The sequence below is a fragment of the Giraffa tippelskirchi genome, chromosome 3 (genome assembly GCF_054371585.1).
Source record: "Giraffa tippelskirchi isolate mGirTip1 chromosome 3, T2T-mGirTip1v1.2.pri, whole genome shotgun sequence".
Taxonomy (NCBI): domain Eukaryota; kingdom Metazoa; phylum Chordata; class Mammalia; order Artiodactyla; family Giraffidae; genus Giraffa; species Giraffa tippelskirchi.
The window spans coordinates 168,249,288-168,265,861 of NC_137277.1; the positions used below are offsets into that span (position 1 = coordinate 168,249,288).

The 16,574-nt window shown below is 42.2% G+C and overlaps 1 protein-coding gene across 1 annotated transcript in view; it reads left to right on the forward strand.

Moving 5' to 3' along the window:
• The window catches only part of MOGAT1 (monoacylglycerol O-acyltransferase 1), a 38,829-nt gene that overhangs the window by 15,710 nt on the left and 6,545 nt on the right, over positions 1–16,574 (forward strand). The window contains exons 2-5 of the mRNA XM_081579458.1: positions 494–672; positions 1,218–1,422; positions 8,157–8,331; positions 8,882–9,081. Of these exons, the coding sequence (XP_081435584.1) occupies positions 494–672; positions 1,218–1,422; positions 8,157–8,331; positions 8,882–9,081 (759 nt within the window). The remainder of the gene's footprint in view (positions 1–493; positions 673–1,217; positions 1,423–8,156; positions 8,332–8,881; positions 9,082–16,574) is intronic.

Consider the following 16,574-nt stretch of genomic DNA (forward strand, 5'->3'; position numbering starts at 1 on the left):
ATGAGGATTAAAGTTAAAACTATTTTGGTGGAGCACACAATATAGAAGTTGCCTTATACTATACATTCAAGAAATGTTAAGTCACACTATACCATTGCTGTCTTGTTACATTGCCTCAGTTGAACTGAGGCTCAGTTAAACATACTTTGTATATATTAGATCCGCCTACCTTGGGCCACCTAATGCAAAGAACTGACTCATTGGAAAAGACCCTGATGCTGGGAAAGATTGAGGCCAAGAGGAGAAGGGGGCAACAGAGGATGAGATGGTTAGATAGCATCACTGACTCAATGGACATGAATTTGAACAAACTCTGGGAGATAGTGGAGGAGAGAGGAGCCTGACATGCTGCAGTCCACGGGGTCGCAAAGAGTCGGATACAACTTAGAGACTGAACAACAGCAACGACGGCAACACCTTGAACCAGTGATTGTATGTTCAGTGGACAGATTCTAACGGACCCCAATTCCTGAGGTCTTCCCCTTTCTTATAGCGCAGGTATGCCTCGGAATTATCGTGTTCCTGATCATACACAACTACTGGTTCCTCTACTTCCCTTACTTGACGTGGCTTTACTTTGACTGGCAGACCCCAGAGCGAGGAGGCAGAAGGTCTGAATGGGTCAGAAGCTGGACCGTTTGGAGGTACTTTAAGGACTATTTTCCAATTCATGTGAGTAGAATTATTTTACATAGTATGGTTTTGAGCTGAGAAAAAAAATGCGAATGTGTTTTTATCACATATTTTTCAAGCTTTTCCCTTTTTAGAGGAAGAGAGCCTGCAATTCAGCCCGAGTTACTAAATGGAGTCTAAGCTAAATTGACAAAATTTAGAAGGCTGTGTGTGAAGGGCTTAGGACACAGTTGAAAAATGTGAATACAGCTCTACCCCAGGGAGAGCTTCCCTGGTGGCTCAGATGGTGAAGAAACTGCCTGCAATGGGAGAGACTTGGGTTCATCCCTAGATCAGGCAGATCCCTTGAAGAAGGGAATGGCAAACCACTCCAGTATTCTTGGATGGATGGAGGAGCCTGGCGGGCTACAATCAGTAGGGTCGCAAAGAGTCCGACATGACTGAGAGTGTAACACACACTATCCCAGGAAACTAAAACGGGTCAAGTTTCCCATTTCCTCTTGAGTGTAGAACTGCGTCCTTTTGTTATTGGAAACTAATCGGGCAACATTTTATCTTTTTATGTCAACATAAACGCCCCATAGCTCATCAAAACTTGGGATTTGGATCCGAGTCACAACTACATATTTGGGTTTCACCCGCATGGAGTGCTTGTGGTTGGAGCCTTTGGAAACTTTTGTACAAATTATTCCGACTTCAAGGAGCTGTTTCCCGGCTTTACCGCCTATCTTCACGTGCTGCCATATTGGTTCCGGTGTCCGCTCTTCCGGGAATATCTGATGAGTAGTGGTAAGTGAAGGCAGATCACTATTTCCACAGTGTTCTGGCGTGGCAGGACCACACAAAGTGTTCTCTCCCAAACCAACCAGTTTTATGGTTTCTTAGAGTACAGCTCTGTGTCTTTATCCCTGTCTCACCCTTCATATGCTGTTTGGATGGTTCTTGCTTTCCACCCCTGGACTGAAAACACCAGGAAGACAGAAAGAAAGTGAAAGTGTTAGTCGCCTCGTCATGTCTGACTCTTTGCGACCCCATGGACTGTAGTCCGCCAGGCTCCTCTGTCCATGCGATTCTCCAGGCAAGAATACCGGAGTGGGTTCCCATTTCCTTAGTTCCTTCTCCAGGGGATCTTCCCGACCCAGGGATCGAACCTGGATCTCCTGCACTGCAGGCAGATTCTTTCCTGTCTGAGCCGCAAGACTGTGTATTTTTTCCCCGATAATTCTCCAAGTAACTAGCATAGTATCTAGCATAGTACCTGGGATTTAGGACTGTCCAATAGATGTTAATTCAATGAAAGTATAAATTAATGAATGCAGTTTGTGTATTCAGATGAGAAAGAATCATGCTTGGAGCAAAGAAGTAATAAATGGTACCTTTGGAGAGGTGCTTTGTCTGCTTTTATGAATACTAGAAATTGAAATTTTCCTCCAATGTGTTTTCGAATAATGGCAATTTATAAACTAAACACACTGAGTCTGCTGTCTTTTTCCTCCCAGATTAAGTACAACTTGGCTCAGAAATTTTACTCTGCGACTCTGAACTAGTGGAAGACTTTCAGATTAGGGAAACCATAATTCTCCCAATTCTGAGAATAAAATTCAGTAAAAATATTATATGAGTGTGTCCAGAAGCCTAAGATTGTGTTAATAGCTCTTATTTCAACTTAAGAGGCTCAATTTATTTGGTTTTCCAACTTGACCAATTTACTAAGCATGAGCTATAGTAACTTACAAAGAGATTTATGTTTATGATCACTGTGTAGGTTAATTATTATTGTCTTTGCATTTCTTGGACATAATGAAAAATGTATAATCTCTTGGGAAAATTGTAATTTCAGGATCAGAGCATATTCAGAGATGGAATTACTCATAGTATTCCAGGTTTTTATTACTTCCTATTAATTTCTCAATTCTCTGTTGTCATTAGATAGCTTGTTGGAAATCACTAAACACCAAAGAGCCAGCTTCCTTGCCTGGGTTTCCAGGTTCTGTTTATGGACCATCACACAGGTAACCCTGGGCTCAGTGTCCAGCTTAGGCTGTCCCTGCACCTGGCCACTAGAGGGCACAGCACCCCCATCTCCTGAACTAAGTGGGGGGGGGTGAAATCCCTTCTCTTTCCTCTTTTGCAGATGCTGGGTTAGAGTTTTATGAAAGGAAGAAAGTTAGAAGGAATAGTTTTTTGTTTTTAATTTCAGAAAGTCACAGAAATGTATTTACATTATGTGCGTGTGTTAGTCACTCAGTCGTGTCCTCCTCTTTGTGACCCCACGGACTGTGGCCTGCCAGGCTCCTCTGTCCATGGGACTCTCCAGGCAAGAATACTGGAGTGAATAGCCTTTCCTTTTTTCAGGGGATCCTGACCCAGGGATCAAACCCAGGTCTCCTGCATTGCAGGCAGATTCTTTACCATCTGAGCCAGTAGGCAAGCCCCATTTACATTATCCTGTTTGCTGATTCGAAGTGTAGCCACAAGTGAGTTTGGGTAGTGTAATTGGAAGCAGATGTGGCAAATTTATGGCAGGAGAGATGAAGGTATACCCTCTCCAAGGCCATGTCAACTACAAATAACCAACTATAGGATCTTTGTCCACGTGGTGCCACTGTTGTTTTCTAGAACTGGCATTTGAGATGAAGTTGGTCTACCATCACTCGCTCATGCCATCATGAGATCTTCCCTGTTGCTGTCACCTGAAATGTCCTAAAGCTAAATGAAAACATCCAAACTTGTAGCCAGGGGAAGTTTGGACTGTCCTTGTCTCTAAGTTTAGGGAGTTCTCATCCCTTCATAGAACAGACCTCCTAGGACTGCCCCTGGTCCAAAGCTGCCCCTCCACCTGCACCTGCCTTGGTGGTTGCCTCTCTGAGTGGGAAGGACAGACAGCCATGTGCCCAAGACCTCAGGTAGTAAGGAACCCAGTGTTGTTTAGTTGCTAAGTTGTGTTCGACTCTTTGCGACTCTATAGACTGCAGCATGCCAGGCTCCTCTGTCCATGGGACTCTCCAGGCAAGAATATTGGAGTGGGTTGCCATTTCCTTCTCCAGGGGATCTTCCTGACCCAGGGTTTGAACCCATCTCTCCGGCATTGACAGGTGGATTCTTTACCGCTGAGATTCTCTACCTTAGGAAGCTCTAAGTAGCCCACAGCGTTTCAGAAATCCTCTGCTGACGGTGTTTTACTCTTATCAAGATTTCTGTGGCTATAAGTCTTTGCAAGTCCCACGTCCATGCCATTCCTCTCGGCCCATTTTGGTGAATCTATACTCAGCAGGTGTTGACTATTGCACATGCTGTGTTTCAAGGCTCATGTTCCTTTCTGTCTACTCATTAAGGGTGAGCAGGCAGTTAAGATCAGATCATAGCAGCCTTATCTATAATATATACACTTTAGACTTTTTTTCTTGTAGGTTAGCCATGAGGAACTTGTGAGGGATTTTGAGCAAAGTAGGGACCTGATAGGATTTTGCACAGTAAGTCATGCAGACAGCAGCTTGGAGATAAGTTAGAAGGAGATGAGCCTGGAGACTGTGAAGAAAAGGGCCTATTTCAGTCATCAAGGGACAGGTGATAAGGGCTAAACTGGCACAGTGGCTGTGGTAGTGGAACTAGAGAACAAGGAATCAATATGAAAAATAGTTGATAGAGTCTATAAAACTTGGGGTTCCCAGGTGGCTCAGTGGTAGAGAATTCACTTGCTGATGCAGGAGACTCAAGAGATGCAGGTTCAATCTCTAGGTCGAGAAGATATCCTGGAGGAGGAAATGGCACCCCACTCCAAGATTCTTGCCTATAAAATCCCATGGATGGAGGAGCCTGGTGGGCTACAGTCCATGGAGTCACAAAGAGTCGGACATGACTGAGCACACACACAGTGCAACAAAATTTAGTGACTGATTCAGCCTCATGAGGGCAGCAATTATATTTCATTGTCTTATCAGCATCTAGCACAGTGTCTTACCTATAGCGGGTGTTCAGTAAGTGTTTTTGAATGGGTGAACGAATGAATGGGTGATGAATAAACATGGTGGCTGAAAAGAGGGGACTGCATATGGAAGGAACCTACATTCTGACTTGGGTGACTGGATAGATGATAGTCCCAAGCGCTTTGATAAATCATATTGGGAGAGAAACAACTTTGTGGAAGAAGTTCATGCACTGGGTTAGGAAGCATGGAGTTTGAGATGTCTCTGAGCTGTTGAGATAGAAATGTCCTTTGAATGACAGGAGGTATAGGCCTAAAGCCTCAGGAGGAAGAACTCCCTGGAGATGGGTTTGGGAGAACTCGGCACACATGAGTGGTGGTTGAATCCTTGTGGAGAGATGAGGTTAAAGACATCGGCTGCTATAAGAGAATACCATAGACTGGATAGCTTGAACAATAGAAATTTATTTCTTGCAATCTGAAGGCTGGGATGATCTGATGTCTGGTGATGGCCCATGTGCTGGTTTGCAGATAGCCATATTGTTGTATGCTCACATGGTGGAAAGAGAGAACAAACTAGGTTTGTCCTCTTCGTATCAGAACATTCATCCTGGGACTTCCCTGGTGGTCCAGTGGCTAAGACTCCACGCTCCCACGGCAGGGGTTCTGGGTTCGATCCCAGGTCAGGGAACAAGATCCCACATGCTGCATCTAAGAGTTCTCATACCACAAATAAAGATCCTGAGCGCTGCAACTAAGACCCTGAGCAGCCAAATTTATTAATTAAAATATATAAATAAATAATAAAAAAACATTAATCCCATTCAGGAGGCCTCCACACTTATGACCTAATTATCTCCCAAAGGCCCCACCTCTTAATACCATACTATTAGGGGTTAGAGTTTCAGCATATGAATTTTGGAGGAATATAAACATTTAGTCCCTAACAGCCTTGAGAAATATCAACTTTGAAGCATGGTCTGAAGAAGGGAGGCCTCAGGAGGAAACTGAGAAGTGGGCAGAGGTAAGAGAGGACTGCCAGGTGTCTGAAAACCCAAGGGGCTCTCTCTTCAGTGGAAGTGATGCCTCCAGCTCTCATTCAGGGCACACAGTGCAGAATAGCCATGCCCTGAACTCAACGAGAGTTCACACCCCTCTGTGCCCAGGCTCTCTACCCTCTAACTCACTCTCCTCTGCCTCTTCTCTGCAGAGAGTAGCTGGTTTTTCAGAATCCTGTCCTCATTTTATATTCCCCCAGCAATAGAAATGCACAGTAAAATGTGCATGTAAATGCTATGTCTTGATAAAGCTAGCACATTCTTTTATGACTAAAAAAAAAAGGATAAAATCAAGACTGGAAGGAAACAATAAGACATTAAGAAGGGATTATCTCTGAATTATGTGTCATGAGTTGTTTGTGTTTCCATCTTTATTCTTTTTCTTCAAGAGTTTGTAGTATTTTCCTCCAAGAGCACATTGTGCTTTTAAAATCTGAAAAGGAGTCTTTAAACTTATTTTTACATGGGAAAGCCTCTTATAAAGACTGAACAGTTATGTAACTTATGTCTTAAACAATTTACCAAAGTCAAACTAGCCGTTTTGGAACCATGCACAGATTTAGCAATTGATATAGGTTATTTGTCAGATGTCTGAATTTTTTTTGAAACCATTTACACTATAAATCCATGCTTGAGAAATAAAAATCCATATAGAATACCTGAAAACAAATCATTGGTGTACAAAAGATCAGTGCAGCCTCTTGGAGGGTATATTGTTTGGTTCTGAGCAAGGATCTGCCAGGGTAATGATCAAGACTACCACATACAACTGTGCAGGTTGTGCGCTGAACAACCTCAGGAGACACCTTTTACTTAAAATGCAATATGAGCGGAGTCTAGAATTCAGCAGTACACAACTTACTCAAACAACTAGTAGACCTAGTAATAATCAAGTGACCTTTTAAAGACCTAACCCATCACCTGCCAAAATGTTAGATCTTATTAATGGAATCAATTACCGAAGATTTGGCTATGGAAAAGTTATAAACCCACATAGTGCTCCAAATATAAGCAGGGTAGGAAGTTTTGTTTAATATTTGCTAGTGCCATAAGTCGGAGAAGGCAATGGCACCCCACTCCAGTACTCATGCCTGGAAGCTCCCATGGACGGAGGAGCCTGGTAGGCTGCAGTCCATGGGGTCGCGAAGAGTCGGACACGACTGAGCGACTTCACTTTCCGTTTTCCCTTTCATGCACTGGAGAAGGAAATGGCAACCCACTCCAGTGTTCTTGCCTGGAGAATCCCAGGGACGGCGGAGCCTGGTGGGCTGCCATCTATGGGGTCGCACAGAGTTGGCCACGACTGAAACGACTTAGCAGCAGCAGCAGCAGCAGCAGTGCCATAAGTCAGGGGTCCCCAAATTCCAGGGTCTAATGCCTGATGATCTGAAATGGAACAGATGTAATAATACTAGAAATAAAGTGCACAATAAATGTTCAGTTCAGTTCAGTTGCTCAGTCGTGTCCGACTCTTTGTGACCCCATGAACTGCAGCATGCCGGGCCTCCCCGTCCATCACCAGCTCCCGGAGTTTACCCAAACTCATGTCCATTGAGTCGGTGATGCCATCAAACCATCTCATCCTCTGTTGTCCCCTTCTCCTCCTGCCTTCAATCTTTCCCAGCATCAGGGTCTTTTCAAATGAGTCAGCTCTTCACATCAGGTGGCCAAAGAATTGGAGTTTCAGCTTTAGCATCAGTCCTTCCAGTGAACACTCAGGGATCTCCTTTAGGATGGACTGGTTGGATCTCCTTGCAGTCCAAGGGACTCTCAAGAGTCTTCTCCAACACCACAGTTCAAAAGCATGAATTCTTCAGCGCTCAGCTTTCTCTGTAGTCCAACTCTCACATCCATACATGACTACTGGGAAAACCATAGCCTTGACTAGATGGACCTTTGTTGACAAAGTAATGTCTCTGCTTTTTAATATGCTGTCTAGGTTGGTCATAATTTTCCTTCCAAGGAGCAAATGTCTTTTAATTTCCTGGCTGCAATCACCATCTGCAGTGATTTTGGAGCCCCCCAAAATAAAGTCTGCTGTTGTTTCCACTATTTCCCCATCTATTTGCCATGAAGTGATAGGACCAGATGCCATGATCTTAGTTTTCTGAATGTTGAGCGTTAAGCCAATTTTTTCACTCTCCTCTTTCACTTTCATTAAGAGGCTCTTTAGTTCTTCTTCACTTTCTGCCATAAGGGTGGTGTCATCTGCATATCTGAGGTTATTGATATTTCTCCCCACAATCTGGATTCCAGCTTGTGCTTCCTCCAGCCCAGCGTTTCTCATGATGTACTCTGCATAAAGTTAAATAAGCAAGGTGACAATATACAGCTTTGACGTACTCCTTTTCACATTTGGAACCAGTCTGAATGCATTTGAATCATCCCCAAACCACTCCCCATGCCCCCTGGCCCGTGGAAATATTGCCTTCCATGAAACCAGTCCCTGATGCCAAAAAGGATGGGGACTGTTGCCATAGATTCTTAAGATAAGAATGTTAAAGGGCAATTAGTTAACACCTTTTGTTTTATTCACTAAGGGCCAGTCTCAGTTTCCAAGAAAAGTGTGTCCCACGTGTTAAGTAAAGAGGGAGGTGGAAACATCTCAGTCATTGTGCTTGGGGGTGCAGAGGAATCACTGGATGCCCATCCTGGAAAGTTCACTCTGTTCATCCGCCAGCGGAAGGGATTTGTGAAAATTGCTTTGACCCATGGGTAAGTGGCTTTTCATTTCAGGCAACTGGGTCAGGGAAGCTAACCCATTATTAAGTGAACTCAAAGAAGTAATTTTTCTGGCCCTTAAAGACAGACCTCGTCACTGACCTTCCAATGAATACAGATGTGAATGTTTATGGGAAATAGAAGACAACCTTCCCTCTAAGATAACTCAGTGTCAAGGCATCTAGCCATTCAACTTGTCTATAAGAGCAAAACCAGCAAAATACAAAATTTCATAGGCACAGTATAAATTTCCAACCAAGTGAACAAATGAACCATGGCCAAAACCATAAATGAAAAAGAAACTTCCTGGAACCTTGATTTTCTGTAGAATAAAATTCCACAAATCACTAAGACTGCTGAGGTACCTCCCCAAAGGACTTCAGGAGTAATTCAGTTTCAATACATGGAACATAAACTTGGCACTCCAGGGAGGCTTGGGGACATTAAACGATCGTGAGGAATCTCTTGCAGGTCAGCTAGGCTAAATGAAATATTTAAATCCTTTTCATTGAGAATGCTTATTCTTCCTCCTTGTTGTTTCCAGTGCTTATTTGGTGCCAGTGTTTTCTTTTGGTGAAAATGAACTATTTAAGCAAGTTAGCAACCCCGAAGGATCGTGGCTTCGAAATGTGCAGGAGAAACTACAGAAGGTCATGGGATTTGCTTTGCCACTGTTCCACGCCAGAGGAATTTTTCAGTACAATTTTGGCCTGATGCCCTATAGGAAGCCCATTCACACTGTTGGTATGTACATCAAATACTGGAGGCTTGTTAAACTGCGCGAAAGGATTATCTTATTTTGAGCAATGTTTATTGTTACTGAAGTAGCTTTGAGTAAGACCTTCCTAAAATAATAGTCCTATAGATGTTATTTGACCTTCCTTTACAGTATGCTTTTTATTTATGAAATGACTATGTTTTCCATTTGAATGGGAATCAACTACTTTCAAAAATATTGTTATTGCACTCCAGATAGAATCCAATTTTAGAAGTGGAGTTTTTAATACTCTATGATGAATCTATTTCTCTGTACTAGCAGATGATAACATAGCAAGTCTTTGAATACATTACATCAGCGTCTCTTGTGAAAATTTGTGTATAATAGATGTCTTCATCACGTTTAGTTCACACAGGCATCAATTTCTACCACAAAGCATTTTTTCCCCACTAGGTATATTTATGTGTATTCTAATATAGGGCTTCCCAGGTGGCAGCCCAGGTGGCTGAGTGGGTAAAGAATCTGCCTGCAATGTAGGAGATGTGGGTTCGATCCCTCAGTTGGGAAGATCTCCTGGAGGAGGGCATGGCAACCCATTCCAGTATTTTTGCCTGGAGAATCTCAGAGGAGCCTGGCAGGCTACAGTCTAGAGAGACACAAAGGGTCAGACATGACTAAATCAACTGAGCACTCACTCGCAGACTGATTTTGCTTTTAAAAATGGCATGTTTGGGTTTTGGGGGGCATTGAGATGGGGGAGGAGGGTAACAACCATGTTACTAGAAGAACAGAGGAGGAAAATAATTGCTCCTGTGGTTGAAAAGGGGTTTGGAGAGTGGAAAAGGAGAAAGTGCTGAGTCGATTGCTAATAGCAAGATTAGCCAGACTATATACACATATGAAATGGAAGTAATAATTTCGCCATGAATGGCCTGTTACATGACATTCAAACATTTTTTTAGATCTATTCCCTTGGAATGGGAGGTTACTGCTGTCAGTTTGTAACAGCTTTGCATTTCACATGCAGTCACATGACATTTTTTAAAATGCTGTTTTTAACTCAAATGGAATATTGACAGTTGATTAATCAGTGTAATTGGAATACTGAGATAAGTTAAGCTTGCAGTTATATTTTTCAAGATAAGTGATTCCATTTTTTTTGTCATAATATTAGTCAGTTTTGATCCCTAACTTGCAAAGTATGGTCATTGGTATTTTGGGTGGATATGAAGGAAATTATATGATATGATTTTTCAGGGTCATTCTCATTGGACATAATTTATAAAGAAACAACCATGTATTTTCTCTACATGTGTCGCAAGTAGTATGTCATTTACATATTTTATCTGAGTTATTATCAGTTTATCAAAGTAGAATAAACTGTTCACATGTTGTATTTTATTACATAATAATAGAGAGAAGCTGATTTCAATGTCCCATCTATCATGACAACTGGGAGAGAAAAAGGAAGTGAGTTTAGACTTAAAGAACAGCTGTAAAAAGTCCTAGTTCCTTGCAAGAATGTTGCTTTTTCTTTGTTTCTGCCTCAGGGAGCTCCAGCTGCAGGGATTTTGCTCTCTTTGTTCTCTGCTGTGTCCCCAGCACTCTCAGGGTAGGAGCTCCAGACACATTTGTGAATCAACAAATTAGTCTTTAGTTAGGCCTGTCTGATTGTAATTCTCAAGTTTTCAGAAACTGAACAAGTATGTAGTCACAAAAATTTTAAATCAATTTCCCAGGTGGCTCAGTGGTAAAGAACCAGCCTGCTCATGCAGGAGATGTGAGGTCGATTTCTGGGTCAGGAAGATCCCCTGGAGAAGGAAACGGCAACCCACTCCAGTATCCTTGCCTGGAAATCCCATGAAGAGAGGAGCCTGGTGGGTTACGGCCCACAAAGAGGCGGACATGACTGAGCACGCACACACGCATGTTATTTTCTTAAAGATTTTTTTGATGTGGATCATTCTGAAAGTCTTTATTGACTTTGTTACAATATTACTTCTGTTTTTATGTTTTTGATTTTTTGGTCAGGAGCCTTGTGGGATCTTAGCTTCCTGACCAGGGATCAAATTCTCACCCCCTGCATTGGAAGGCGAAGTCTTAACCCCTGGACCACCAGGAAAGTCCCTCAATTTACTAATAAGTTCAAGTTGTAGAGCCAGTACCAGTAATGTGATGGAAAGTTGTTTGGGCAAGAAAGTAAAATACAAGGAAAACTTGCTATTTAAAAGAGGAAATTTCATGTATTGTAGTAGGTGTTGGTGTTAAGTTTTAAAATTTCATGTTGAAAAATTCCAAATGCTCAGAAAAGTCTCTTGAGTAGTAAGATGAAGTCCTATGTTCCTTTCTCCTAGACTCACCACTTGTTAACATTTCTGTTACGGTTTTTCTTTCTCTCTAATAATATCACAAATATAGTTTATACTATTGTTATCACTGAACTGTTTAAGAAGTTCAGACAACATGACTATTTGTTCCTCATTACTTTTATGTATCTTTCTTAAGAACAAGATTATTCTCTTTCATAATATCATTAGGATACAGGAATTTAGCATCGATTAAATGCTATTAACTGTGTACACGCCATATTCAAATTTCATCAGTTGCCACAATCACTTTCTTTTTAGTTGTGGGTTTTGGTGAAGGGTAGTATTTTTTCCCAAAGCAGGATCATACATTGCATTTAATTTTCACATTTCATTCAGTTCAGTTCAGTTCAGTCTCTCAGTCGTGTCTTTGCGACCCCATGAACTGCAGCACGCCAGGCCTCCCTGTCCATCACCAACTCCCGGAGCCCACCCAAACCCATGTCCATTGAGTTGGTGATGCCATCCGACCATCTCATCTTCTGTCGTCCCCTTCTCCTCCTGCCCTCAATCTTTCCCAGCATCAGGGTCTTTTCAAATGAGTCAACTCTTCGCATGAGGTGGCCAAAGTATTGGAGTTTCAGCTTCAACATCACCCAGGACTGATCTCCTTTAGGATGGACTGGTTGGATCTCCTTGGAGTCCAAGGGACTCTCAAGAGTCTTCTCCAACACCACAGTTCAAAAGTATCAATTCTTTGGCGCTCAGCTTTCTTTATAGTCCAACTCTCACATCCATACGTGACCACTGGAAAAACCATAGCCTTGACTAGACGGACCTTTGTTGACAAAGTGATGTCTCTGCTTTTTAATATGCTGTGTAGTCTACTTTAAATTGGATTAGTTTTTAAAATTTTCTTTGTCTTTATGGCATGAGCAGTTTTTCTTTGTCTTTATGGCATAAGCATGATTGAGTCAATGATGTCTATGACTTATTCTCAAATGGTTCTACAAAAACAAAAATAGTAATACATGTGTATATCTATATACATACTGTGTATGTGTATGTGTGTGTGCAAAATGTTTGAAATTGGTGAGTCTAGAAGAAGGGCATGCAAGTGCTTTATTGTATTATTTTTTCTATTGGTTTGAATTTTTTTTATAAAAAAGTTAGGGAAGGGAATGTACCTTATTTAAATAAAACTGGTTTGGCTCCCACTTGAGGACAAAAGTGGTCCATTTTGTTTCAATTAGTTATTCTACCCTGAGGGATAAAAAGGCTAAGGGACTTTTCTGAAATATTGGGTTGGCCAGAAAGTTCTTTAAGCTTTTCCATAACATCATCCTGAAAAACCTGAACAAACTTTTTGGCCAACCCAATAGAAAGAAAGAGGAACCTAATTTAAATTTTAATTATAAAGTAGGGGTTGTTGTTGTTGTGCTCAGTCTCTCAGTCATGTCTGACTCTTTGCAACCCCGTGGGTTATAGCCTACCAGGCTCCTCTGTCCATGGAATTTTCCAGCAAGAATACTAGAGTGGGTTGCCATTTCCTCCTCCAGGGGATCTTCCTGACCCAGAAATCAAACCTGCATCTCTTGCTTCTCTTACATTGGAAAGCAGATTCTTTACCACTGTGTCACCTGAGAGATAGTAATAAAGGGATTGGTATGGTGCCCTGTACAGCATATTAAGTGCTCAGTAAATGTTCATGAGTGTGTGTGTTTATGTATGTGTGTATGTGCATATGTATTCATACACACACACACATACATGCCTACACTGGGCATGAGACTCCATTATAAGCCAGAGGTTGTTCTTGAACCCAGGTTTTGACTCTTCCCAACCCCACTCTGCCCAGCTCTCTGCCTGGTCTCTCTCTCTAGTGTATGGCTATGTAGCGTCTAAAGAAAAAGTAATTCCTATGTGAGACCATTAGAGAGAGAAACTTGGCAGAATTTTCATAATCACAGAAAAATAGAACAAAGACTCCTTATTGTGAAAGATCTACTGTTTGCCTCAATGAGAAGAAAATAATGGACATCTCCAAGCTCTTTTCCAGCTGAAAGTACAACAACTCATGAAGCTGCTCATTCTTCATCTAGGGAAACAGGGCACAGTATCACAGGAACTAGAGCAAGACTGCTATGTAAGGGAATAAAGACATAACTAGCCCTGAACTGTGGGATGGAATTGGAAAATGGAACACAGGAACATGCCCGCTGTAAAAAGCACCGAAACACAAACAAGAGCTAAGATTCCCGACTTTGCCACAAGTAGATTTTAGCTGATTTTTTCTGGGGCAATGAGTTCTACCTCCAGAATAAACTGATGCAACTGGTTTTTCCTTTGTGTTATAAAGAGGGAGTCATGCAGCAGTCTGCAGCTAACCTAGTCTCATGTTGAAACAGCTTCCTTCTCCTTGGTAGTAAAAATCTCCTTTTTCTGGAAAGAGGGAATTCTGATCTAGGGCTCTGGAGGCGCTTCTCAGATTTGCAAGTTTTTCTTTTGTTACCTCTGTTTTTATCCCTGAAAAGTAATTAGAAAGCTTTCTTACGCTCCAATCCAATTTTGGGTTAGTTTAGTAATGAGGGGCAAAAGTGTTGGGTTTAAATCTTAATTCCCTTTGGTTTCTGTTTGTGTGTTTTTGTGTATGTGTGAAGTTTGGAAATGTTCAGCATCTCATTTTCTCTACAGGTTAAATAAGAGAAAGACAATTACAGTTTAAACGGAAAAGACTTATGATGACAAATTCAACATATGTGGGCATGTTTGAGCTCTTTGAAATATAATAAAACTATTAGTAGGAAAAAAACAGGATTGAAATTAACTATAGGCTAGCTCATAGGAAATAAGACTCAATAAGTCCGAATTCACAACTCCTAATTGAAGTAAGTGCTTCCCAGGTGGCTCAGTGGTAAAGAATCTGCCTGCCAATGCAAGAAACATGTTTGATCTCTGGGTCAGGGAAGATCCCCTGGAGAAGGAAATGGCAACCCATTCCATTCTTTTTGCCTGGCAAATCCCATGGACAGAGGAGCCTGGTAGGCTACAGCCCATAGAATCACAAAAAGGGTCTGACACGACTTAGAGACTAAACAACAACAATCTAAATAAGCTACGAGCAAAATAAAAGACTTCATCTTCTTAGACCACTTAGACCAATGTATCACTATAAATCCCCCCTCCCACCCAGAATAGTTGCATTTAATCTCTCCATGGGATAATTTCACTAAGAAAACAAACTATTTCTATGAAACCACAAATTTTCTAGTAGACTTACAGGTAGATTTCTCACTGTGCATGTAAATTTCTCAGTTTTTGTGGGGGGGGGGAGCAGACGGTCAAACAACAACAAAGGTTAGAGCTAGAAATGTGTGTGTGCTTAGTCGTCCAGTCATGTCCAACTCTTTGCCTTCTCACTATAACCTGCCAGGCTCCTCTGTCCATGGGTTTCTCCAGACAAGAATACTGGAGTGGGTAGCCATTCCCTTCTCCAGGCAATCTTCCTGACCCAGGGATTGTATGGGATTCTCCAGGCAAGAATACTGGAGTGGGTAGCCATTCCCTTCTCCAGGCAATCTTCCTGACCCAGGGATTGTATCTGGACTTCCTGCACTGCAGGCAGATTCTTTACTGTCTGAGCCATGAAGGAAGCCTTAGAGCCAGAAGGAAGCCTCAAGATCACCTATTCTTTTATCCTATTGTTGTTGTTCATTCACTAAGTCATGTCTGACTCTTTGCAACTCCATGGACTGCAGCCTGCCAGTTTTCCCTGTCCTTCACTATCTCCTGGAGCTTGCTTAAACTTATGTTGACTGAGTTGGTGATGCCATGCAACCATCTCATCCTCTGTCCCTCCCTTTCTCCTCCTGCCCTCAATCTTTCCCAGCATCAGGGCCTTTTCCAGTGAGTCGGTTCTTCACATCAAGTGGCCAAAGTATTGGAGCTTCAGCTCCAGCATCAGTCCTTCCAATGAATATTCAGGGTTGATTTCCTTTGTGATTGACTGGTTTGATCTCTTTGCTAACTAAAGGACTCTCAAGAGTCTTTTCCAGCACCACGATTTGAAAGCATCAATTCTTTGGCACTCAGCCTTTATGGTTCAACTCGCACATCCATACATGACTGCTGGAAAAACCATAGCTTTGACTATATGACTTTTATCCTATACATGTGAAAATTAAGGTCAGAGAGGAAGTTACTTACTAGCTGGGTGTACCTGCTGGGGGGTTAGCCCTGGATGTGGTCTAGCCTGGTGACTCTTGCGCAACACCAGCCCCTGTTTCCATCAATTTTCAGCCTCTCCTAGTCTGTATTTCAACCACAACTGACACGGGAGTTCCCTGGTGGCCCACTGGTCAGGACTTGGTGCTTTCACTGCCCTGGACATGGGTTCAGTTCCTGATTGGGGAGCTAAGATCTCACAAACCATGTGGGGCGGGGGTGCTGGGGGGTAGGGGGGTGAAGGCAACCACAGCTGATGGTGATAGTGTTCTGTTGAATCACAAAGGACTGCTTCCTACTGTATATGTTTGACATCCAAGCTTTCAAGGAAAACTCTGTATGAGCTTCTTGCGGCTATATCTAGTTAAAAATATAGGAATTGGAGAATACTAATGTTGCAGTGAGGATATACACACACACACACACACACACAGACATAGAATGGATAGAGTATATATAACCTTGTATATAAATATAGATATAGATCTTAATATATGATGCATTATGATACATATGTGTGTGTTTGTGTCTGTATCATTCCCTTCCTTGTACTCCCTAACCTCCCATATTATTCTCTGCTGTTATTTATCACTTCTTTCTCTGGTTTCTTTTTGACTAATCCTGCTTTGTTACTGACATGGATTTAGCCTTGGAGGTAGCATGGGGAGACTCCACGTGGGCAAAGGAAGCCCTACGAGTGCCATTCTGTTACTACAGCCCCACTTGACCTCATGCCGAAGCAGACCAACAGTAATAAGCAGTTTGCGGCTCAGCGGTTGACGTTGACCATCCTGTACGTTTGCAACTCTTGGCATTAGTAGCAGCATCAGGCCAGCAGAGGGCGCAATGCACAGCAGCGAGGACTGACGAGCAGGCAGCCGAGGCACGTGTATCTAGTCTTTAAAAATCTGAGACAAGTGAGGTAATAGTTATTTATTATATAAATGCTAGGTTTTAAAAAATTAGTCCATTTTTTAATTATACATGTA